Below are 26,473 nucleotides of genomic sequence, written 5' to 3' on the forward strand. Positions count from 1 at the left end.
GTCCTCAAATTATCCACCTTAGTTTAATGTATTCTGCTTTTTTTTTTTAATAAAGGAATTATGGCATTTGCTGAAAATTTAAAGGACAACAAGCAAGGCAAGGGATGACATACAGGTGGGATGAAGGCCTCAGATCCATACCCTTGCTTATGTCCGACTTAAATCCTCCACATTTGGTGTCTGTGTTGCTAGGTAGCTGGGAAAGACTCATGAGGTGGCCTCTTGCTTGTAAAATCTTTACCCTGGAGTTTAAATCTTATGGATTACAGGGAGTCACGGAGCTGCTTGAAGCTGATCTTGTGATTTATTTTTATAAAGTGGCAGCACTCAATGATGCTGGAAGGGAGAGAGCATCTTTCCTGAATTCACTGACCTGGCACCACTCAGAAGGGCAGGCTGGTCTACTGGCTTTTCCAGGCCAACAACTAGCTGCTTCTGTGTTACTATAGAAATCAAAGACCAAATAATGAAAGAGAAATTTGTATCTCTCAGAGACTTTGAAAAATCAGTAACTATTATTTCAATTATACTTTGCTTGATTTCAGCCAGATAATTGCCAAAGTCCTGATTAAGATCTTTTCCTCCTGAATCAAGATGGAAAGCATGATTTAAATGAAAAGTATCACTCTACCAAACTAGACATATGACAGGTTACATTTGAGTTGACTCCAATCATCCCACAAAATGGTCCCCAAGAAGACAAGTCCATAGCAAACACATTAGCAAAACTGCACAAAAATGGAAAATATATTTAAATAATTGTACCTAATTCACATTTAAATGACTGCATGTAGTTCATGGGAGGCTGTTCTTTTTTAAAAAGTTTTAACATGTGGTAGTTATAGCACATTAAGCGACCCTCTTTATATGCACACTAAGCACAGGGTTATAGACCAGCATAAGTCATTTTAGTTATATTCTCTTCATAAATGACATTATAAGACTGTCATATTCAAATGTTTCAATATAGCGTTTTATTGTATATGTGGTAGAATATGTGCTATAGGATTACTAGCTTGGTAAAAGAGGTGACTACCAAAGATGCAAAATGTTTGAGTTTGTTAGTTCTCTTTACATAGCTTTCACGATGTAGCTGTAAACAAAATGTAGAAATATCGTCTCCCATGAGAGTCCACTTAGATGCATTTGTAAGTGATTGGCAACTATTCCTAGAAGATTTTACCTATAGATATATAAAAATTAGTAGATCCTCCAATATTCAAGTGGAGGGCAGGTGGGCAGGGGGCAGTGTTAGGGTGTTAGAAAACTGTTTCCAAATCTTTGAAGTTTCCACAGGCCTTTGATATTTGTGGGAACAAATTCCAAGTCCTTCACAAATACTAATGAGCAATGATTCCTTCTATTAAATGTAGTAAAGTATAACTGACTCTGTCAACCTTTTAAAATTTTATAAATATAGACTAAAATTACTTGTGAAACTATTGAAATAAATTCTGCTACTAAAAGAAGCTCAGTATATTTCATTATAGTGGAGTGACTCTTCACGAGAGGATTGCATTCTCAATTCATCTTGAAAGGTGAATATTCCATATGGTAAAAATTACTCTGAAATCTCACAAATCATTCATAATTCACATGCTATGCACAGATTTGTGTGCATTGATTGTTTCTACTTATGATTTTATTGCGATATAGTCACATGTGTGCACTGATTTTATATGTGGTTGGGGCCTTGTGTTCTTGCCATATTGGAAACAGTCATACCCTTTTCCCAAAATTTTAACTCAAAATGTTTTACTTCCATTTTGAGGACAGATTGCTGTTTATTCAGACAGGGACCAGATAAATTGACTTGTGTTTAGGGGCCCTTTCATAAGAAAAATATACCTGTTTCTTAGATGAAATTATACTTACTACGGTGACATGCTCATACCATGAGAAGTACACATGCGCTGGGACTGATCAAGGGCTCAGTAGATTCATGTCTCGTTCTTCATAATTCATTCCAAGCATTTACTCACTGAGTTGAGTGGTGAGCAAAGTCATCCAAATTTCTTCAGTTTCTCTCTTTCTGTTAAATGTCACAACTCCACTATATATCCTTATTGCAGTAACATTAATGATGAATCATCTTACTCTGTGATTATGATGAAGTGTACTGATAACATAATATGAGATTGTATTTACTGAGAGACATTGGGATCAAACTATGGAGCAGAAACAGGGGATATTCAAAGTAGAAAATGAAGGATATACCCTAGATGGAAAGCAGGTGTGCTTGAGAGGTGGTAGGTTCTTTCTTAGCATCATGGTTGATGGCTATCTTTTAATAATGCAACTCTTGATTCATTTCTGGTATTGAAGTAGTACAAAATTTATTCTCAGATAATCTTAAAACTCCAAATCATTGAGAGATGAAAACTAGTGAGGTTGATAAGGATCAGATATATATATATTTGAATCCTTCATTAAATTTAAGAATTACCCATTTGTTTCAAAATTGACTTTTTTTCTTTTAACTTCTTTACCATCGTTGACCTCATCAGGGTCTTCTTTGCCCATTTTAATCTGTGATATGCACCTAGCTGTCCCAGTCACTCTGAGTCATGGTCACAATACATTAACCACTACTTTGCCATGCATCGTTTAAAAAATTTATCACCTTTTTCCCCCCAGCAATTGCAGCTTATTTCAGATATTATATCACCTAGAGTTATCTGAATATTCTTTTATATCCAACAATACTATACTTCTAACATCTTTAACAATTCAAAATATTTACCTATGGTGATAACAGTGTAAATATGTAAGCATACGATGCCTTGAACACTGCTAATTTTTTACCCTTTTTAGAACATTGAAGTAGCACTGTAGCATTATGGGGAAAAAGGCACATCAATATTTTAAAGAAAAAAATGTACAGACTTTATGAATGGCTTGATATGTTGTCAATAATGAGCAGATATTTATGTTAAGGATAGTGCAAAGCATTTCCTAAACCAGTCCAAAAAAGTAATGCTATCACCTGAGCTTTTTTGTAAACTGACCATGGAGCTGTGATGATTCTTGTTTTTCACCCTTCAATCTCCTTGAGTCACAGAACTGTAATGTAAACGTGGCTTAACAATAAAGTCTACTGTGTTGTCACAGTGTAACAGAATCAGCTTTATATCAGATGTCTTAAGTACTTTTTTTCTTTGGATACACACTGTTAGAAAGGTACTTCTTTCTGCCACAGTCCCATCTCATCTGTTTTGAATACTTGTTTTGACTGAGAGCTGCCTTACCTCTGTGGAAGAGCTTCTAAATTTAAGTGATCAATTGATGTCAGTTCTTATAGCTTAGCATTGAGCGAAGAAAAAACTGTTTGTAAAATTGCTTTTAAAAATACTTGCTTGTAGTAAGGATTGATTCAATAGTTGTATTAGAAGTTAGTGGAAAACTGCCAAGTTTCACAAAAATGTGTTCTCGTATTGGAAAGGCTAAAACATCAAGTCCTATGTTGATCTTATGCTGGCTGTTAAGTTGTCATATTGCAAGTGATGTACTCTAGGTCGAGAGGCTAAGAAAATCCAAACATTAGAACTTCAAGTTGCCAGTCCTAAGGGGTCTCATGGAGAAATGCTTCTTCAAAGTGAATGTTGGAATGGGGCTGTGCCCTTGGTGATCCTCATGTTTGATGGTATAATATTTGACCCAGGCCATTCTGAGGTATATCTTCTCCCAACATTTCTGTGTTAGTTTTGTCTCCCACCCATATCAAATGGTAGGCCTAAGAGGCCTAAGGTTTGGGTAAGCTGTCTGTGTCATATTCTTTTTATCTTCACTTACATCTAGAAGGTATGTTTAGAAAGATAATATGGTATAATGGAAAAATTATGGGACTTGAAATCATACTAACCCAGTTTTGAATCCCAATTTTTCCAATTTCTAACTATATGATCTTTTGCAATTTACTTAACAATAAGCTTCAGTTTTCTCATCTGTAAAACAGAGGCATGATACTAATTTTCATGGGTTGTCATGAACATAAAATGAAATTTTTAAATGGTTCAGCTGCTGTGGAAATCAGTTTAGCAGTTCTTCAGCAACCTAAATATTAAGTTGCCCTTTGACCTGGCAATACCAATACTCAGTATGTACCCAGAAGGGTTGAGGGCAATGACACGAACAGACATTTGCACACTGATGTTCATAGAAGCACTATTCATGATTGCCGAGAGATGGAAACAATCCAGGTGCCCATCAACAGATGAGTGGATAAATAAAATGTGGCGTATACATACTATGGAATGTTATGCAGCATTTATACAAAAAAGATGTCCCAAAACATATGAGAACATGGATGAACCTTGAGGACAAAATGCTGAGTGAAATAAGTCAGACACAAAAGAACAGATACTGTATGATTCCATTATTATGACTCTGATACAGCCGCCAGTGTTTTGGAGCAGCTAGAAGGAAAAATCTGAGTTGAGGGCATGGTAGCCTATGATGAACTCTGGGAACTGTTTTGTAGCTATTTGTTGAAGTGTGCTTTGAAGATTATTGCTTCCTTTCTTTCTTTCTTTGTGTATATATATATAATATTTTACAACTAAAAAACAATTTTTAAAAAACTATAGGCAGTTATAATAATATTAGCTAGGATAAATTCCTGAAATTAAAAAAAATACAAAACACTAAGACAGTATCTGGCATATAGTAAATACTCAAAAATGATAGCTAGTATCAACAACACTATTAGGCAATGATAAAAATCATTGTCATATGCCCTTGACAACAACCATAAACAGACCTTCTGGAATGGTATCAACAATCTTTGACGTCTGCTTCAGTAAAGAGAATAACCATTTTTGGCTAATTTCTAAACGTTCTTATTTACTACTAGTGTTTTTCATTCACATAGGCTGGCTTTCTATGTATAATTTGAAGAGTTTGAATTAGGAATAATTTTGTAGACTCTAGACCATCATTATCCACTTGGATTTTCTGTGATAAAAATGTTTTATATCTGCACTGTTTAATGTGGTAGCCACTAGCCACATGTGCCTATTGAGCATTGAAAATGTGACTTAGGAACTAATCTTTTTTTATTTTAATAAATTTAAATTTAAATAATTGCTTGTAGCTAGTGACGCTCTAGATAAAAACAATGATTCGTTAAATCATTCTTAATATTTACATGTTAATAAAAATGTCAGCTGGTGAATACACAATTTTCAATGAGTACATTCTAATTAACTACACAGAACTTGATAGAAACTATTATTTTCCCCCCAAGTTGTATTTTCATTATCATCTATCACCTTAATTTTCAAAATTAATTAATTCAAAATTATAATTCTTCCATGGTTTTCTGAGTGGTAAATTCACATTGTCAGCTTTTTTCAGCTTCAAAGCCACCAGGTTCTTCCTTCTCACTGTGCAAAAAATTGGGGTTCCTGTCGTTTTACTGTTCTCTAACTTTTTTCTTTCATCCCCATTCCCTTGTCTCTCTTCTACAAATAAGTACCTGTAGTAGTTAGATTCAGTTGTCAACTTGGCCAGGTAAAGGTACCTAGTTCTGTTGCTGTGAACATGAGCCAATGGTATGTGAACCTCATTTGTTCCTGATTACATCTGCAGTCGGCTAGGAGGTATGCCTGCTACAATGAATGATGTTTGACTTAACTGGCTGGTGCTTAAATGAGAGAGCACAATGTAGCACAGCCCAAGCAGCTCAGCATACCTCATCTCAACACTCACAGCTCAGCCCAGGCCTTTGGAGATGCAGTAAGGAATCACCCCGGGGAAAGTTGTTGGAACCCAAAGGCCTGGAGAGAAGGCCAACAGAGATCATTCTGAGCCTTCCCACATAAGAAAGAACCTCAGATGAAAGTTAGCTGCCTTTCCTCTGAAGAACTAACTAAATAAATCCCCTTTTATTAAAAGCCAATCCACCTCTGGTGTGGTGCATTCTGGCAGCTAGCAAACTAGAACAGTACCCTATATCAAAGATCAAGAAATGATTTAAAATCACATAATGTTTAATAGCAAGGATAAATGAATATCACGGAATTATATAAGTTTCTGCTTGCTCCTTTTTCTTGCTAGGTAAAGTTATCCTTTAAAATAAAAAAGATACAATATTTTTCAAATGCATCTGTTAATTTCTTCCACATATTTTTTTCTTAGTCAGGAAGCCAGAAGAAAGGTACAGTAGAGCTTCTCTTAATGAATCTCTTCCTTTGACTCTACTTATTTGATGTAAAAAATATTCTTTTTTTTTTTTAATTATCAGGACTACACTGTGCTTTTCAAATTGCAGAGTTCTGAAATCTGTTTTGTGGATTGAAATGAGATTTTTTTAAATGAAGAATAGAGTAAGAAGGAGTAGGAAATAAAGTGTATTAAACACACACAGATTAATATTCTTTCATGAAAAGTTTGCTGTGTATCTATATATGTGTGTGTGTGTTAAATAATGTTGTAAAATAGATTTTTCACTCTGGATCCTGGTCAAAAAAATTTTCTTTTTAAGTTTGAAAGCCACTGTTTAATAAATGGTACAGTCTGGTGGAGGCAACAAAGTCATAAGATCTGGTTTACAACTTACAATTCGTGCCCTATGTGCTTTGTACAGTTGTTATGAAGAGCAAATGAAATTCTAAAGATATATACAGGTACAATACCTCTTATTCCTTTAAAGTGGTTTTGTCAACCATTTTATACTGACAAAACTTACTGGCTTTCAATAGCAAGCCTTTGTGCTCATGTTTGAGAGTCTGCGGGTCAACGGAGATTTGGTTGACTTAGACTGCATTTGACCAAGTGGCTCTGTTTCAGGTTGTGGGCTCTCTAGGGTATGGTTTGGGTTTGGCTGTGCTCTACATGTGTTCATTCTGTGATCCAGGCTGAAGGTATAGTACCTACCTAGGCATATTCTTGTTATGGACAATCACCAGAATGTAAAAACTAAGCCAAGACACATAAATATATTTATGGCTTCTGCTTCTATTATAGCCATAAAAATTTCTTGGCCAAATGAAATCACATGGCTAAGTCCAAAGTGAATGGGGAAAAACAGTGTTTTCCACCCTCAATAAGAGGATAATGGCAGTGGATATTTGATGAACAATAATCCAAACCATCATATCACCCAAAAATCATTACATCTAAACTTTTTAACTGCTTCACTCTCAGATATGAAAGGATAACCAAGTATCACAAGGTATTTGAGGAATGCCTCCAATATCATCAAGCATCTAAGACAGACAAGCAGAAACCTGAAGAAAACTGAGGCAATATGTAAGGGACATAGGAGAACATTTAAAATACAATAACATTCTAAGAGAGATATAAGCTATGACATCTATAAAATACAAATATATGCTATGTAATAGTTTCCATAAAAACAAAAAAATAATTCTTCAAATTAAAAATATGTTAGAAATTTTTAAAAACATCAGTAGAAGATTTGGAATATAAACTCTTCCAGAAATTAGAATCAGAAGACAGAGCCAACAAAACCAATGCTCAGGAATTCTAGGAAGAGAAAATATGAAAATGAAAGACATTAAAATGTTACAAAAAATAATAGTGATAATAAAAAATTCCCCCAAATCAAGAAGCTACATCTCCAGATTGTAAAAGGCCCACTGAAAAAGCAGCCCAAAGAATTCCAACAGGCCCATTCTAAGATCCAACATTGTAAAATTTCAAAATGCCAGGGTAAAAGAGATGATTGTGAGAGCTTCCAGAAAGAACAAGATTCATGGAACCATTATTAGGAATCAGAATCACTTAGGACTTTTCTATTATAATATTGGAATCTTGAGAACAGTAGTGCAGTCCCTTAAAAATACTGAGTGAAAATTAATTTAAGAGTTCTATACCCAGCCAAATTATCAAGTATATGCATAGAGTACTCACTGTTAGGCATATGAATACTCAAAAATTTATTCCTCATGTACCCTTTCTTATGAAAGCTATCTGGAGAATGTGCTTCAACCAAAGAGGGGAGTAAATTGAGAAAACAAGGTGACTTGAGATCTCAAAAATAGGGAAACTCAATAGGAGCCACAATGAAGGCTTGACACAAAACAGAATTAACCAGGCTAGATATAAGGCATCAATAAGGATATGTACAGGTGAAAAATATTAAAATAAACTGAAAATTTACCTCATGTGTTTATTTGAAAAAATATTACTGATAAATATTTGATAGATCTTTTGAACATTTGGGGAAAATGTCAGTTACCTAGAATAGTAAACTATTTTTAAAAAACAGACAATTCCAGAAAAAATATTATATAGAAAATTAATTTAAGAAGATGTTTGTCTCAGTATAAATGAATTGCTAGTGGTTTAACCAAAATTGTAATGTATGGGAATATTAAGAATGTTGGATAGGTGGTATAAGAGACTATAAAATTCTTACCTTTTCTAACACAAAACATCAATAGGTCTTGCTAGCATTGCAAAATTGAGAAATAGCCGTATAAGTATTTTATGTAGTGGTAAGGAGATTAATATCAGAAGAGTTGGTATGTTTTCTGTTGGGGATTAGGCTTGGAGACTGTTGAAGGCTAGAGCCTGGGAACTGCTCTTTGCTTAAGCAATTTATGACTGTTTGATTTAAATTAGGTTCATTATTTTGATAAAATGTAATCAATAATAAAAATAGTGTTATATTTATATATATATATGTATATCCATAATTAAGGAAAAAGCTTCCTATAGTATGAAAGGATACAAATGAAGAGAAAGAGTTTCCATTCCATCATACCCCATTCTGGGTACTATTCTGAGGTACTACTTTTAGCACTGTCTATTTTTAGTTCTGATAATTACATTCATGACTTGAAATGAATATTTTGGTAAAGTGTAAAACTATTTGGACCTTGTCTTTTCCCAGCTAGTCAAAGATGGCCACATTATACTGCTTTGTAGACGGTAGGATAATGATGTTCTCTGAGAGTAATGTGCATTTAGCCTATGACTCTTGTTGGTCTTTCATCCCTGTGCCACTCTATACAGCCAAGGAAGTAGCCCTGACCTAGTTGGGTGAGGCAAAGGATTGTCCTGCCAGTAGGAACATGGCATTTCTGGCAAGAGATTTCCAACTATTGGAGTTGATGCCATGGCAGATTATCCTGACTCAGAGTAAGTGCTGAACTCAGGTCCAGCTGGTTAGGTTGTTTGTTGATTTTGAATATCTGCACCGAAAGCTCTTTTGCTGGCATGGATGATCAGAAGCAGGCAGTAATTTCCATCTTCCTATCAAAAATGGTTTTTGCATTTTGAAGTTACAATACATAAAGCTTTACTCAGTTTTCACCAAATTATCACTTTGTAGAGTAGGGAGAAATTTTATTGGATTGAATTGAGAACTTCTGTTTTCAGTAATAGCCATACATCCTTAGGCAGGTCAGATTTTCTACTTTTGATTTTCTTAAAAGATACATAAAGAAAAAAAATCAGTAATAACGATAATACCTGCCTTTTATTCTGTTCTTATAACATGCTAGGCACTCTGCTCAGTCCTTATCTCATTTAATCTCCACAATAGTCTTAGAAAGTTGTTATAGTCATCACTCCCATTTTATACTGAATAAGCTGAATTTTAGAGAGAGGTTGAGTGACTTTTCTAAGGTCCACAGCTGAAAAGTGCCAGAACTGTGTAGGAAACTCTGATTTGTGTTCACTTTGGGGTCCTTGTTCTTTACCTCTATGTTTGATTGATTTTCAATTCGTTATGCTGGTTTTTTACTATATAAAAATAAGAAAGCAGCTGATTTATACTTAAAACCTAATTACCAATGTAAGGTACATATGTTGTTGGATAGTACTTATAAAAATTATTGTATCTTTCCTTTAAAAAGTTTGGAATCTTATGTTTTCTATTTCTTTAATTCTTTTTTATCTTCTTGATTCAAAATTCTGAAGTCATCTTTGATTTCTCCCAATACCTCTCCTTTTATTTCCTTATAAGCATTATGTTCTCTTTTTATTTCTGTTTTAAGTTCTCTACTCCTCATGTCTGAAATATTGCAGCTATCTTTTCATTAGTCTCCCTTCTTCCTGTCACTGCCACCTTAAATTGACATACACATTGATCGAGTTTCTTAAAGTTCAGCTTCTCTCATCTTGCATACCTATTTAAACCATTAATGTGTCCCTATTATCTGCAAGAAAAATGTAGCTTTATTAGTCTAGAACTCAAAATATTTCATATTGTGGTCTTAATCTATCATTTCTTGAGTTTATCTGTCCTTAACCTCCTTACCTACTTTTCTTTTCCTGCCTATGTTAATTTACACTTCATCTGGTCGTGTGTTTTCTCAGCTTCTCATTTGATGTATTTTATATGCTTTGTATTTCGGTGGTCTTTTTATGTTCAAATGTCACATTTCTCCAACTGAATTGTTAACTCCTGAGTATAGCGATGGTAACTCTGAGTTCGTCACAGTGTTTAATATGGTGCGTTGCTTACAGCACTGTGTAAAAAAAAATGATGTATTCCCTAATTTTCAAAGTCCACATAAAATTTAAATTCTATACTTCTTTGCTTATGTTAATTTCATAAATGTTAGACAAGACCATAAAACTTTCCTATTATGTCCTTTCATTTCTTTAATTATGTTTAATTTTGAGATTAGAAATGTTAGTGTAATTTAAAATGTTTTAAAGAACTAAATTAGTTTCATTTAGTACCCTAATTTTCTAAAAGATATAGAAAATTTAATCTGAATGAAAGTGATATGCTTATTATTACATAAGCTTTTAAATATTTGAGAACTTGTAATGTGGTTTCATGTTTTATTAAATTGTTAATGTATGCTTTGATGGTTGTTATAAATGTAAGAAAAATATTTAAATGAATTGTTTAGTTTATCTTGCCTGATGAATTAAATATAGCTGGAAATTGAGTAATGATATAAGGAAATTTGAAAATGTACTTAAGTACCAAGTTTAAAACACTCTACTGAGGCATGATTTTGTTTTCCAAAAGGAGATTACATTTTTGTCAATTTAAATTGCTTCCCGTTTTCTGCTGGATTTTCACGTTTCTGCCTTTTACTTTCTATTCTTGTTTTTCTTGTTGCAGTAGTGTAAATGCATATTTTTTAAAAAGTTCATCTCTTTCGCTTAATCTTTTACATGTTTTAGGATAAATATAATAGTTCCACTTTAATGAGTTTATTATTTAAAACTATGTTCTATATAAGGATTTTTTTTTGCCCTGAAATACTTGATTTTTCAATGAGATAATTATCAAGATAATTTGATCCTGAAACCAGATAATAGACTATCATAATTTTCACATTTCTGATGTTCATATTTATATTATTAGTCTTAGAGTGTTTTGTTGCCTTTTTTGAATACACATTTTAACACATTATTTTTATCCTAGAAATCTCATACACACTAAATGCTTAAAGGTTTTATGCTGTATTTTTTTCCAAATTATATTGAGCATTGTAATGATGTCTTCTTTTACATCTCACACCTTTCTAAAAAAAAATCTTAAATTATTTTCCCCTTTAATTTGGTTTTCAAACCATCCAAATGAAATAAAAATGTGTATTTCAGAATAAAGAATCACAATTACTTGGTGTAAATTATTGCATGTGTCTTGCCTCATCTCACAAACAAAAATGTTAAATTTTAAAAGTAGTGGCATTTTAAATTAATATTATTTATAATATAATTTTTAAAATAGAATGAGCCTCAAAATGAAAGTGTAGATAATCAATTTTGACTACTCTCATTTAATCATCTCATTTTTAAAATTAAACTTCATCTTACAATCCAGATCTCCTCACTAATGTGCATTTTTGGATGTGTTAATTCCCTTTGTCATAAAATGGAAGCTATCCTAAATTTTCTAATAATTTTTTATCACATTAAAATTCATGGCAAAAATTAAAATGAATTAATTTTGAATTCAAGTGCATGTATTTTATATGGATGTTTTCCCCCCTTCTCTCTACCTAAGGAAATAGAAAAATTGAGATTAGAAGTCAGTGAAAGCAAGCAGAATTTGGAACAGGAGCAGCAGAAGGGAGCCCGAGCCAGAGAGGAGTGCCTGAAACTGACAGAACTGCTGGGCGAATCCGAGCACCAACTGCACCTCACCAGGTACTCCCTAATCCCATTATGCACCATAGCACCAATTTCATTCCACTAATTTTTGCCACAGGCTTCCAAAGAGTTTTTAGAGTTAGTCTTACTCATTCAATTCGCACACAGCTTTCAGGCATATTAAGAAAAGTGGAGATGTGGCAAGCAAAACACCCAGACATGTGAATGATAAGTGTGGCAGGGAATTACTGATATATTACAAAACCTTTCATCTACAGTGCTCAAATATTTAGGTGATTCTGTATCAATATAGGCAAAATGACATGTTTTTCCTACCACCACCACTACCTCTGCTGTTAATTCTTTGTCTAATAAAAATGTTGAGCTGAAAAGTCTGAGGAATATTTTTAGGAAAATAATCAGATACTGTCAGTGGTAAAAGACAACCAATGATACAAATTGAGAGATGGAACTGGTATAAAATAAGGAATTGAATCCTAAGGAAGTGTAAAATTTAGAGATAAAATTGATTGGCACTGTTCTTGTTCAGACCATTATCATAACCATATTATTATGGTTACATTTATACCATCAGGGTTTCAAGTAACAGTTTCCATGTTGAAATGCTGTGAAGTGATCCTCATTGTCATAAAACTTCAGTAAACATGCAGCTCAACCCTAAATTATAAAAATACTTTTCAGGTAGCAAGCATTGTGAATTTGCTGTATTGGAAACAAAATACACATACACACATCAATATACTCATGTAGAGAAAAATTCAAAAATAAATAGTTGATAATTCACGTTACCATATAAGTGAATTCTGCTCACTTTGAGTTTTAGTATGAAGTTTCAGTTTGCATCAAATCTGTGGTTTTGTTCATTTTTTAGTTTTTCAGTTTTTAGAGAGAACTTTGAATACATGTATAAGTTTATGCTATTTGGGGTTGGCTTATACATTAGAAAAATACTGGTCTTCCAATCATAGTGATATGTTGAATTTAAACTATGAAAGGGGACTGATCCCTTTTACATTAAATATGACAATGTAATTCTGAGCACGGTATGATAACAGATGGAGAAAAGCACCACTTGAACAGCCTGCATTCGGAGAAAAAAATATTCTAGAGGTTGGTGAACCTCCCAAAGTTTTGGGTTAGTGTTAAGATGCCTCTATTTCTGTTAAAATCAAATTTTGTTAAAAGCATTTTGTTATGATAATATTCCAAATGGTTTGCCAACTTCCCTTCTAAACAATGAAACTAAAAGAGAAGAAAGAGAGAAAGAAAGGAAAGAGAGAAAGAAAAAGAAATCACTTATACATGTGTGATATCTGGGGAAAATCCCAACAGATGAAACACTTTTATGAGAAAAGATTGCTTAATACTGCGGATTAGTAACTGCTCTTTTAATGTACATTTAAAGTATTGTCATTATAGAACTGAGAATGTAATGTTAACATAGATCTTGTGATTATCTGATTTTAGAAGTTTCAGAATTTAGCTTCATCGTGAGACTGCTAATAGTTTTTCTCCTCTGTCAGACTTCTATTGAGGACCAATCATTTGTGTGCTAAGCACTACTAAACTACAGAAATAGGACAGCTTTTAATGTCTCAGTGTGGTTGAGCTTCAGTAAATAAATAATGCTGGCTTTGCCCCTTTTGCCATTTTGCCTTGTTCAGAGAGTTTATTTCTGAAGTCAAAGTCTGTAGAGAGTTTTCCTGTGTGATATCAATTTGTACTGTCTGACAAGACCAATTTCTTGCAAGTAGAGCATATTAAGATGCAGTAACTGCTGAAAATGGACGAGTGGTAACTAATTCCTTTGTTCTTAAGAAAAACGGTTTTGCCTGGTTGCGTAGAAAGCTTTTTTCTGTTGAGCTTTATTTACAGCAATTCTACAAAGACGTAAATCCAGTTTTACAGGAAATACAACTTAATTACCTATTTTCCAAAAGTAGTACTCTTTTGAAAGCATTTTACACTTCATCTGTTTCATGTTTTATGAAATCCACAGTCACAAATTTAAAAATGACAATTTAAAAGGCAAGGAACAATGCCAATATATCCCTTGCACTGAAAATGTAAGTTGATTGTTGGGTTAAATATTTCTGATATACTTTTGTGGGGTTTTTAGAGTTTGGGTCCCCTCACCATTCTTTACTGATTCAGAATACTTAGGTTTATGACTATGAAATGTTATTTCTTTTTCTTTTTCATTGTAAACCAGCTAAAATAAATTATTCCCAGGCAGGTGCTTCCTCACCATTTAGCCCCACTTAAACATTTCAAATGATATGTTCTAAATAAAGGTTTAAAATCAGATATGAAAACCAAGTGCTAAAGTAAGGATGAAATAAGGATCCAAACCCTCAGAGTGTGGGTAGGTGGGAGAATAACTGGAGTGGAAACCAGTAGATCTATTTGTAAGATACTACTTTTCTGGTTTTTGCCTTTATTATTCAATTGTATTAAAAAAGTGGAAAATAGAAATTAGGCATTTTTTGAGGGACCCAATTGGTAACATTCATTTTTTGAAAAAAAATATTTATCAAGCACCTAATATCTTTTAAGTACTTTTCTTAGCCCGGGGAATAAAGAGAAAAATAAGACCCAGTTCCTACACTTATGTTGCTTGTATTCTACTGATTGAGCCAGACCAGTATTTCCAATTATAACAGAGTGTGATAAGTGCAATGAGAGATGTAAAGTTACTACAGGAGCCACCTGGGAGGGAAAGTCTACTTATTCTGCATTGTGGTGAAGATTATAGTCAGGGAAATCTTTCTGGAAGAGGAAGTATTTGGTAGTAATCTTAATTAATGAGGAGTTATCAAGGTAGAGAAGATGGGTGGGCATTTCAGGTAGAAGGAATGATAAATGCAGAAATAAAGATGGGAGGGAACATAGTCTCCACCATCAGGTTAGCTCTTTGGTATATACAGCTGGAAGGGGAAGCCAGGATGAGAAGAAGCACCACTTGGGTCATGGTGTGGATTTTTGACCATTCTAAAGGTAGTGGGAGTACTCTAGAGGTATATTAAGCCAGGCTGTACAACACAATCAGTGCTGTGGGTTGAGAACATGATTTAGACAGCAGTGTAGAAGATGAACAAGGAGTGTTGATATAAGAGGCAGGGATCCCAGGTGGGGCAGAGTCAGCAGACTGTAGTCAGCATACATCTATTTTTGTATGGCCCATTAGCTAAGAAAGGTTTTTACATTTTTAAATGGTCAGGAAATAAAACAAAAAATATATATTTTGACATGTAAAATATTTTGTCACATATTCATCGATAACATTTTTTTAGAATAGCCAGGATTATCCTTTATGTATTATCGATGAGCTTTTGTCCTACCACAGTACAGTTGAGTAATTTTCAATAGAGAGAGAGTGTATCGCCTTCAAAGGCTAAAACATTTATTATCTCTTCTTTTACAGAGAAAATTTACTAATCCTAGGTAAGTATGCTATTTAATTCAAGTAAAGAGTCAAGAGATCCCTTTTAAAGATAAGTTCAAATGTGTATTTAAAGAAGTAGGTTGAAAAGTACTGTGAGAAATAGATTGGATAAGAAAGAGATTATTGGCAGAGACCCTGATTAGAATATGAGCACAGTATTTCAAAGGAATAGTAATGAAGTCCTGGGCTGTGGCTATGCCAGTGAAATGGAAAGGAAGTTGTATATTCAAGAGGCATTTAGGGTAGCTAATAAGAGAAAATGGAATTAAAGACGACTTCACAGTCCCTAGCCTAAGTTGATTAAATGATCTATTAATACAACCAGTGAACCTAGAAGATATAGCAGAGGAAAATAAGGAGTTTTATTTTGGAAACCAAGTGGAGATGTCCAGTGTAGATCTGGTGTGAGAAGAAAGATCATGACTAGAAGTTTAGATATGGTTACTTTTAAATAAAGGTATTAATTGTAGTCAAGGGAGTAGGCAAAAGCTTGTAGAGAGCATCATGTTTTAAAAGTAGGGTTGAAGAAGAGACACGAGCCAAGGAGGCTAAAATGGGGCCTTCAGATAATTAAGAGAACATTCTTTAAGGGAGTCTGGAAAGGAAAGTGATTCAAAGGAGGCTTTGATGAAATAGCAATTAAAACCATATGTCTTTCTTCTTAGGGGAAATCCCTAGGCAGCTTGGGGTTAAGGAAAACTGAGATTTTGTATCTTCCCAGGCAATCGCTATCTTTGCAATTTTTAACAAATTGCTTAAACATTTGGGCCTGCTTACTTACTGTAAAATGAGGTTAGACTAGATGATTTCAAAGTTTCCTACAAGCTCTGATAGTCAATGATTTCAGGCAACTCGTTATTAAATTCCTATACCCAGCTTTTAAGCATTTGAGTTGTCTGGAGTAGGCTTTATCTAAATATTTTGCTAATTTGAACTTTAGAGAGATTTCATATAAATGTCCCTCATGCCTGCTACTTAGATCATCATAATTTAGGCTCTTCTGACTTCTCAAAAAGGTTGTAAATATAGCCTTTTTGAGTTTCCTTATACCCTTCCAATCTCTTTGCCAACCACTGCCAAATGAATATTTATAAAACCTTGCCTTGACTGTGTTCCTGTACTCCCCAAACCTTCCCTGGGGCTGCATTGCCTATTACAGAATGTCCAAGCCACTCAGCAAGGCATTTAAGGTCATCTGCAATAGACTCTCAACCTTCCGGTCTTATTTCTTCTCTACGAGTCCTCCACATGCTGATTTCCAGTCAAGTTTAAACACATGTGAACCCCATTGCCCTTTCGGACTTTTCTCTCCTTTTGCTGTTTTCTCCACCTAGAAACCCCTTTGACCTTCTCTAGCTCAGTTACAATCTTACCTTCTTTTCAAAGGCTCTCTGAATTCTCGAGTTTGTCACTGTAGCTCTCTCTGATGACCACTGCTGAAATGGAGTGTTTTCCCTTCTAAATCTTTCCTCTCACTTTGAACTGACGGTTCTTCTCCATATTGAATGAATTACTTAAAGGAGGGAAAGTGAAAATTGGAAAAAAATGAATTGATACCCTTAAGTTTTTTATGTTCATATTTTCCTTCCCTTCTAGAATGTATTCTGCAAGTTGGGGAGGTCTTACTAATGTTAATATTTCTAAGAGTGCTTAGCTCAACACTTTTTTTAAATTAGAGCTCAATTAGTCATTATTTTAGGAATAGTTAATATATTACAAATGTATCCCTGCATAAATATGTTCAGAATCATATGTAAATACATATATGCATCTTCTCAGATATATAGGGTAAAAAGAACACAATTGTCCGTATGATATTATATTAAGATTTTGTGATAGTTTTTTGCACTTTGAACTTTATGTGCACATATATGCTTAAATATAGCAGAATCAAATAATAAACATTTTAACATTGCAAGTAGGGTTTGTAAAGAATACAACATCTCTTACTTAAATCTGCTCACTTAAAAAAGCATGCTCATTCACACACACTCAGATACATATTTTAAACTAGAGCTCTCCATAATTAAAAGATGAACCCTCTCATAGTGTTTGACACCACTGTCTAATAAACATGATCATTAAGCATACCTACCTACACATACATAGAAACAAAGGCAAGCTGCTTTCTTCCAATATATCTTTATTATTAGGATTATTCATGCTATTTTTTCCTTTTCTGTAATAAACTTTCAAGTACATTTTTTTAAGCCTGTTCATTTACTAATTAATTATTTGTGAGCAATTCCTTTTGCTAGACACTGCTAAAGATGAGTGGAAATAGAAAGACAAAATGGCTTCAGATGTTGCCCTCAGAAGGAAAGATTAATGGACACATAGTTGGTAATGGACACATAGTTGGTAAGATAAATGATAAGCTCCAGAATATTACAGTACTTCATAAAGGGACAGATTGCTTCTTACTGATTTTGGTAGGATTTAGACATAGGAAAAGTGGGAGAGGAAGGGCATTCCATGCAGGGGAAACAATATATATGTTGTATCTGGGGATGCACAGTGTATATATGAGAGTAAGTTACATACAAACAACGTGTCACTTATTTCTAAAAGTACCAGTCTCTGAGGTTGAGAATACATATACATCTTAGTATCTGCCTGGTACAGTGCTACATGTAGTAGCTCTTTGAAAAGTAATAATAGAGATAGCAGCTAACCACACTAGCTAACATTTACTGAGTCCTTACTCTGTCCCAGAAACTGGTTTGAGTGCTTTTCATTTAGTTGTCCCAGTAGGTGAAGGCTATTATTTTCCCTTGTTTTCAGCTGTGGAGACCAAGGCACAGAGAAGTAAAATGATTCGTCTAAGGTTACACAGCTGATATTTTATGTAACCGTTTTTTCGTTTTTGCTTTTTTTTTTTTTTTTTTTTTTTTTTTGCATGGGCAGGCACCGGGAATCTAACCCGGGTCTCTAGCATGGCAGGTGAGAACTCTGCCACTAAGCCACCGTCGCACCACCCTATGTAACCAAGTTTTGAACCCTAGTAATTTGCCTCCAAAATCTATACCTTTATCCTTCAGGCTGTAATTCCATGTAAATTATTAAGGACGTGGATTAATATGTTTATTTCCAAAAAGACAACTGAGAAGATTAATAACATAAATTTATATATAATAAGCTTGTAATAGAAATATCTTAGCTTCTCCCTTACACACTGAAATAAATACATGTCAGTGAATTTCAGTCTTGATTTGGGCTTTTCCTGAGAAAACCAGTTTCCTTCAGCCTATCATTTGCCTTAGCCATTTGTTTTTGACATGTCCAAACATCTCCAAAGAGCTACAGGATTTAAATCCTTCTTACAAGACTACCATTTGCACACATGTGGGCAAAGGTACTTTATATGACATATTAAAGCAACCTTTTCTGAATATTTATCTAACTGTTATTAACCACTTACTGAGGGAAATGCCTTCTCTATACTTACTATATGTGTACTGAAACACATTTTTTTTGAGCCCTCCATCTTGTTCTCAGAGGACATCGTCTCTGAGTGGTTGGTGAGTTTTGGGATAGGAGGGCACTGCATGAAGATATCTTTTGTTTATTTTTCAGAAAGCTAAGGATTTGAATTATCCTTAGTGTGAAAGGGAGACCAAACTGATCTTGAATCTGCAATGAGTCTCCAGCTTTTGTCAGCAGGGCTACCCTTAAAACTATTTTTCTTCTTTTATTTTAGTGATGCTTTCAATGATTTGTATTTCAAAGAACTTCCCAAAGCAGGAGTCTGAGTCAGAGAATATAAAATGAGTATTATGCTGTGATCTACTTTTGTGATCCAAATGGAAAGATCTGACCTGTGACCTAGAGAGATAGCAACTTGAACAATAGTATTTGTATCTTTTTTAAAATGAAAGAGTAAAACAGAGGAGCCACCAGGTTATCCTATTGTGATGGGTGGTTTATTTGGGGAGAGATGATTAAGTCTCCTTTCCAGATCTTGTTGATATTTAGCTTCCACATAAAAGCTATTGTAAATGTTCTCCTGAATTCAACCATTGACTTCTCAGACTAACTGTATGAGTCAGGGCTGAGATGACAAAAACCCCAAGAGGGAAAATTGATTCATTTTTTATAGCCAGACCCTATAAAATCCAAGTGCAGCTGTCCTCTTGGTTTCCTAGACCAGATACTCAAGGCAGCACTGATTTTTCTATCGTACATTAACTTTCAGTTGCTGGGTTCTATTTCTGTCTGAATGTTGGCACATTCCTCCATAGAGTCACATCCCTCAGTCTGAAACTGAAGAAAAAAGGAGTTGCCCTTAATTACATACTGTAAGAATGTGACTTCATAGCTCCTCTACTTTCAGTTTGCAATATTTCAGCTCCAGGACCCAAACTGAGTCATGTGCACCCATAGCCCCATGGTTGGCAGCCTTAGCAGAACCACATGGAGTAAGGAAAGAAGGCTTGTTCGAAGGAAGGGGAAGTGCTCTTGGGAGGAGATGGGTTTGAGGGACCTGGGATCCATTGCCTCTGTTTTCTCTTCTAAGACTCAATCCCTGATATTTTTCTTTGACAATAAAGAATGGTTTGAACTGGAAAGAAAGGAAGAAAGAGTGCATCTCTTCATATTGGTTTGAGAGTAATATTCTCCAATGCCAACATGATATAAGTCCAAAGAGGCATAGTCAGTTCTTCACAAGGTCATTTGTTGTTCTATCTAGAAAACTCTCATAATTAAAAAAAACCTGTAAAGGATGCATAAATGAATATCTACTATGAGTCAAGCAAGAAGTGCTTAGTTTCTTATGGCAGTGCTACCCAAAGTGTGATCGGTGGTGGGCTGTTTTTTTATCAATCTGAGATAAATAAGTACAAAACCCAAGAGTAAACATTTGGAAACTTTTACATCAAATTTAAATTACTAAAATATCCATGTCCTACCACCTGTAGGTCTTTTTTTTTTTTTTTTGTATCTTTAAATTAAAAAAAAAAAGTTTCTAGTACTTCATTTTATTGCCTTTCATTTATGCATTCTTATTGTATTCGTTGCAAAGGATTAGAAATTTTAAAAAACCAACAAAGAACCAATTGATCTTTTATGTTAAGGAGTTTGAGAAGCCCTATTTTCTCGATCCTTACCACAGGCCCAAGGAAGAGCAATATTTTATACATGGGGAAGCCAGGTCTCAGAAAGGTGAAGTGTAAAATCACAGACTGGAGGAAGCAAGGGACTGAGTAGAGAAGGCAGGATTTGATCTGGGTCCACCAGACTCAAGAACTATGCTCTGGAACTCATATTCACATATAAGTGTAAACGAATTTTTCAAAGCTGAATAGAAATACTTTTAGAATTATAAGATCTCAGCTCAAGGGCTAGGAACCATACCTCTTTTATCTCTGTGTCCACAGCACCAAGTTTGGCATCAGGCTTTTAGCAGATTCTCTATAAATATTGAATAAATTTGCTGTGTTATTTATTGTTAGGAATAGTTAAGAAAGAACTGCACTTGTGTTAAGGTGGCAGCCAGTTTAGGTCAAAGACACTATTTTCAATCTCTTTTCACTTGAAGAGAGTAGTATAACATAGAGATACAGTCTTGCTATTCCACAGAATATTCAAGAATTTTTAGCCTAAAGTTTCCATTTAAAAGTTAAGCTTTTTTTTCCCCCCTGTATTCCTTTCATGAATAAATTAGGCAGAGAATGTGTCAAAAATAATTTTAAATGGATATATGTGCAACCAACATCTTCAAGTCTTGAAATAGATGGCCTTGGTACTGTTTTAAATTGTGTCCTCTTTTCCGCCCCCCACCCAGTATCAGAGGGAACAGGCTGTCAGAGAGCCAGGAAAGAAAAGACATTTCTGCTCTGGTGGACACCACATTGCCTGAGCCCACTTTGCCCCACCTGTTTGACAGGCTGAGAACCCTGTTTTGGTGTGGCCTGGAGGGGGAAATGTTAGAAAGCTAGAAGCTGCAAGAGAATGTGTCTCTGCAGGTTCTGCTTATCATTCCCTGGCTCACTCCTCTTAGTTCTGTGAAGCCTAAATGTTTGTGCAATGAAAATCTACACTTGGGATGCACTTTTTTCCCTTGCCACATAGGCCCACAGCCTGGAGCATGGTTGTAGCAGCAGCCAACTCATTTTCTGAAGAAGCCCAGAGGAAACCAAGGAAAGTATTGCCCACAGTACTTGCCTGACTCAACACGATAATCATCAAATTCAATGAAAATAGAAAAAAAAATTTAAAAAGCAAAGAGAGACTTTTTATCATAGTAGCCCTAGTTTAGAGTGTTTTTCTGAAAGAAAGTTCTGGTCACCATTGTGGTAAAAGAACTAAAAAAGTCAATTTAATGGTGTTTAATTTCTTCTTAAATACCTCTTCCTAGTTGGATGCATTTGTTAGGCCAATTAAAGCTCACTTATTTTTTAATATTTCCTGATATCCCAAATTATAGTGATTCATTAATTGATAAATCCAGGTATTAAAGCTTATTTTAAACATCCTGAGAAAGAAAGAGGCTTGGAGAGAATCCAGTCTCCTTAGCACCCCATCTCAATCCATGTCTCATGGGTGCCCAGAGCCCAATTCAAATAAACACATTTTTATTAAGCAGCTACTCTGTTAAATGGGCTGAGCAGAGGATACAATCCCTTGAACTGAGGAATTCAAAATGGGCAGCAAATAGGTCAGCAGACATTTGGAAGGAACCCATAAAGCTGAAGCCCAGCTGAGGGAAAGACTGCTGTATTTGCTGTGTGGCCTCGCCAAGCAGGTCAGCCTGTGAGGGCAATGCCTCACCTGCCCCAGCAAGCCTTGGAGGGGACCTGGGGAAGGGCAAAGGAACGGGGAGCACAGGCTGCTTGGGCTGCCAGCTATCAAAGGAGATGATCTCTAGGGATGAATTCTTTCTCTAAGCAGAGAATCCCTGTGGCACTTGTGTTGTGCCTACCTCCAAGAAGCATTTTACTGACCAGGAGATTTACCAAAACAATGCATCCTGTTTTGAAGGAGTAATTATTATAAATATAACTACACCAAGAAAAACAGTCTAAAAATAATTTAACATATCAATATAGTTATATACACAATGAGTGGAAATGGGGGGTAGTCACAATGAAGCATTAAAAGTAGATTTTAGCAGTATTTAAGACTTGCCTGTTTTCCAGTAGCTAATCTGAAATGTGGTTCACCAGGCTGGATGTTGTTTTGAGCTTGACAGTAGTCCTAGTTCTGTTTCTGATTTTCTTCTGTCACCATGAGAAATCTTCCTACTGCACTTTATTTCCTACAGTCTTTAGCTGGTTTTATGACAGAATATGAGTATGCAAAATTATTTTAACTAATTCAAGGTTCTCTAAATCTGCGATGTTGCTCATCTATTCAGGGACTCCACTACTATTAATATAAATTTATCTAAAATAAATTAATGTGCAATCAGACTGCATTGTTCAAATCTAGAAAACTTCAGGGCAATTGATCAAATTACTCAAGCCTGTTGGGACGGGGTGGTGATATTGACGAATTAGGGATATAAAGAGAGTATATTAAATATACTACTTCCTATTTTCTAAATCTTAAATGTCCGTATTTGCTTTAGAGGGAAAACTATTTACCATTCCTGATTTTAACTCTTTGTCAAAACAATATCTAATGGAAGCAGCTCTGCAACCTAGGGGCTCTTTAAGTTCTCTAATTTGTTGCACTGATAGCAATTCTCTATTAACCTGTTTCTGAAATAAAGCCTTTATACAGAATCATTCTCTGTTGAATTAGGTGACAGTGTTTGGGTTGTGGAAAGATGATAATTATATTGAGAAATCATGAAATTCATCTATGATGAAAATAGAGCCCAGGACAAAAGAAAAATCTAAATGCATATCCTGTACCCAGTCTCATTTGCACAAAGAATTATCTGTGAAAAGTAGAAGAAAGAATGACAGTATGAGACAACTCATGTAACTAATAAACTTTTTAGATGCTGTTTCGTATGTTTGCTTTTCATTAAATTCAGGAATGGTTGCAACTATGTTGTTGTGATTCAGTCAACATTTATTCCTATCTGTTTTTCATATACAAAGGCTTAGGGATGCCAGAAAATAAACTGTTAACGGAGAATTAACTTCTTTGGCATGCTTTCATACTTATCTTCCAAATTAAAGAAAATGAAATGGGCAGAAACAGAGTGTAGATTACCTCCTTTTTGTCAAAAATGGTGGGAATTTGAAAATTAATAATAAAAAAGGGAACAGATGCAGTAACATGCCAGAGGGAGATTAATGTGGAGAGTAAAATCTGTGAGCAACAAAACTGAAGCAAACTGAATCAGTGGGAGGTGGTTGTACAATCAAAATCAGGATAAAAGAGAAATTACAAACAACCCTGCACTTGTCAAAGTAGTAGTAATGAAATCCTGACTCTGCCAGCAGTGAGAACCTGTGTTAGCACTTTGGGGTAAGGATGGTAGCCGGGTGCCAGGTAGGAGGGCAGTGTTAGGTTGCTGGGCAGCAGCCATCTTGTGTAGAACAGATGGCACCGAAAGCTGGCAGGGGAGGGGCTCCTTAGCAGAACTAATCAGACAGTAACAGATAGGGCAGCTGGGAAGACTGACCACAGAGAGGGAGTCTGCGGGGTAGCCGAGTGCCATGATGTTTGCAGTGGTGTGCCCATTGGTCTGAGATAAGACCTTGCAATGTCTTTCCTGTCTATGGATGAAAAGAAACTTTTGTTCAAAGAGAAAATTTGAGTTGAATTGTGGCAGAACTGGGGAGGAGGGTGGGTTTAGGGGTAGGGATTGAGAAAGGCAGAATTGTCCATTTCTGAATTTGTTGTATGAATTTCCAATCTTAACTTCCATGGAACTTTGATTTTTTTGCTGTTTGGTTCTGCCGATCTTGTATATACGGTGTGGCACAAGGAATGATCACTTTGTGTGTTTTATGCATCATAGAGTTTGCAATATCAAAACTATAGTTAAAATTAGAAAGCCCTTTTGAATATGATTTCTACCACATGTCTTCCATAAATGAAAACTAAAAAACAACCATGCAATATATGCATTTATCCTTAATAATTTTTGAAACCTAATTATGTTGATTCAGAGCCACTTGCTCTTGTTTTTTTCCCTGTGTAACTGTAGATTGAACATCAAAATATAAGCACAATTCAGAGCCAAAAATATATTATAACTAAAATAAAATTAAATCAATCTGAAAGAAATGAAACAAAAAACTGACCTATTAAATTTAATAACTTATGGAGAAGTCATGTTTTAAAGATAGAGTTGGGACATTGGTCCTAAAGCTATTACTTTAACAAATAAATCTGTATCTCCTACATCTGTTTTTGAACTTGTGTATTTCCTTTTTTTTGCAGGTTTATAGCTTGGCTCAATTTATTCATTTTTGAAGGGGGGGGGGGGACATTACCAGGATTTGAAATAGGTGGTATAACAGCCATATGCTATTTATGCAGCAGTTTCTGCAATAAATCTAATTTGGTGCTGTCAAAAAATTAGACTTATTTGATATAGCAGCACATTAGTAAATGATTGTGGCAGATTTAAAGTTGTCATTTAGTCTCTTACATCTTAACATAATCTCACAAATACATTTTTCCGCTAGATCAACACTGTGAAAATGTCTCAGTTCTTTGTCCTGCAGTCCTGCAAATATTTCCACATCTGAAAGAAGGTCTTGCCTTAAGGTAACTGAGGAAGGGGTGGAAGAATGAATAGACTCTGTTACTAAAATACTTCATGAATATATAGAGAGAAAAATCAATAAACCAGAGAAAAATATTTTTTCTTTATTTTCAGTTCTTAGAAAAGTAGAAACTGTTGATCTCATTCAGAATATAGATAAATTAAGGGCAGTTTTTTTTTTTTTTATAAAGGAGTTGAAATATTTTACCTTCCATGCTACGTCCATATGCTATTTCGGGGCATTGCAGAGTGTGAATGGCATTAGCTCTTCGTCTTCCCCTAGCAGTGCCCTTAGAAACGGCTTTACTGCTCAGTAGTGTAACCTGGAAACACTGCTTCAATGCCTCTTTTTTTTTTTCTATAAAATTTATGCATCAGGTATTCATATCAAACTGTCTAAAACTTTTTCCCAGTCTTTCTATTTAAAAGATAAAATAAGCATATTACCCACTAACAGATAAGTATTAATAGTATTCCCTGAATTCCTAAATTAGTCCATTCATAAAGGTAGCCATAACATCATTTCCCTTTTCTTTTACTTCAGTATTTATGGAGGGAAAAATTGTATGTATATGTATGTGTGTGTATGCACACTCATGCATCTGTGTGTGACTGTAAATGATGTTAAACTGAATGCTTTTTTTCATTTGTTTATATTCTTACTATACAAATTTTTCTAAAGAAGGCTGCTAGTGTGTTTTTGAAATGCAATTTGCTAAAAATGAAGAGTTCCTTCATGGTAATTTAAGCAGCTCTATTAAACTAGCATCTTGCTAATGCGTTTTTCTTTTATATAGCGAATCAGACCACGTAAGGGATCAATTTACCAGTGTTCTTTCAGTGCTATTCGGAAGCAGGTATCCAGGTAACCAAACTACTATCAAGCACAGATTACACTAAAGAGAAAAAAATATATCCAGAAAGGTTTTAACAGACTTGCTGGGCAAATTAGATAATATTTTTGAAATTTAACCACATAAACGGAAATTATTTAGAACATATTTTAGGAAGATGAAAAAGAAAGCACCCCTTAGAATTTATATTTTGAGTTAAAAATCTACATTTTAAATGTCATTATATATTACAGAAGAATGATTTATAGGGTATGAGTATTTTGAAGATTAGTAATAAAATTGAAATTATAGATAAAAGCAATGTCTATAATTTTAGTTTTTTTTAAATTTAGCATCACAGTAATTTTCTTCCGCACATCTGAAAACTGCTGAAAAAGCCTTTTTAAACATTCTATGTATTTAATTAGTCAACTTTATTTTCAAGATTCCGATTTAGAATTCTGCGTTTCT

The 26,473-nt window shown here is 34.6% G+C and overlaps 1 protein-coding gene across 12 annotated transcripts in view; it reads left to right on the plus strand.

Annotated features, from left to right (window-relative positions):
* The window catches only part of SDCCAG8 (SHH signaling and ciliogenesis regulator SDCCAG8), a 319,229-nt gene that overhangs the window by 190,865 nt on the left and 101,891 nt on the right, over positions 1–26,473 (plus strand). For all 12 annotated transcript variants that reach the window (XR_013179195.1, XR_013179196.1, XR_013179197.1 and 9 more), the window contains one exon: positions 11,945–12,087. Coding sequence is in view for 9 of the 12 variants with exons in the window: in XM_077168479.1 (XP_077024594.1) it covers positions 11,945–12,087 (143 nt within the window). In the remaining 3 variants the exon portion in view is untranslated. The remainder of the gene's footprint in view (positions 1–11,944; positions 12,088–26,473) is intronic.

Source organism: Tamandua tetradactyla, chromosome 7, assembly GCF_023851605.1.
Source record: "Tamandua tetradactyla isolate mTamTet1 chromosome 7, mTamTet1.pri, whole genome shotgun sequence".
NCBI classification, from domain to species: Eukaryota; Metazoa; Chordata; class Mammalia; order Pilosa; family Myrmecophagidae; genus Tamandua; species Tamandua tetradactyla.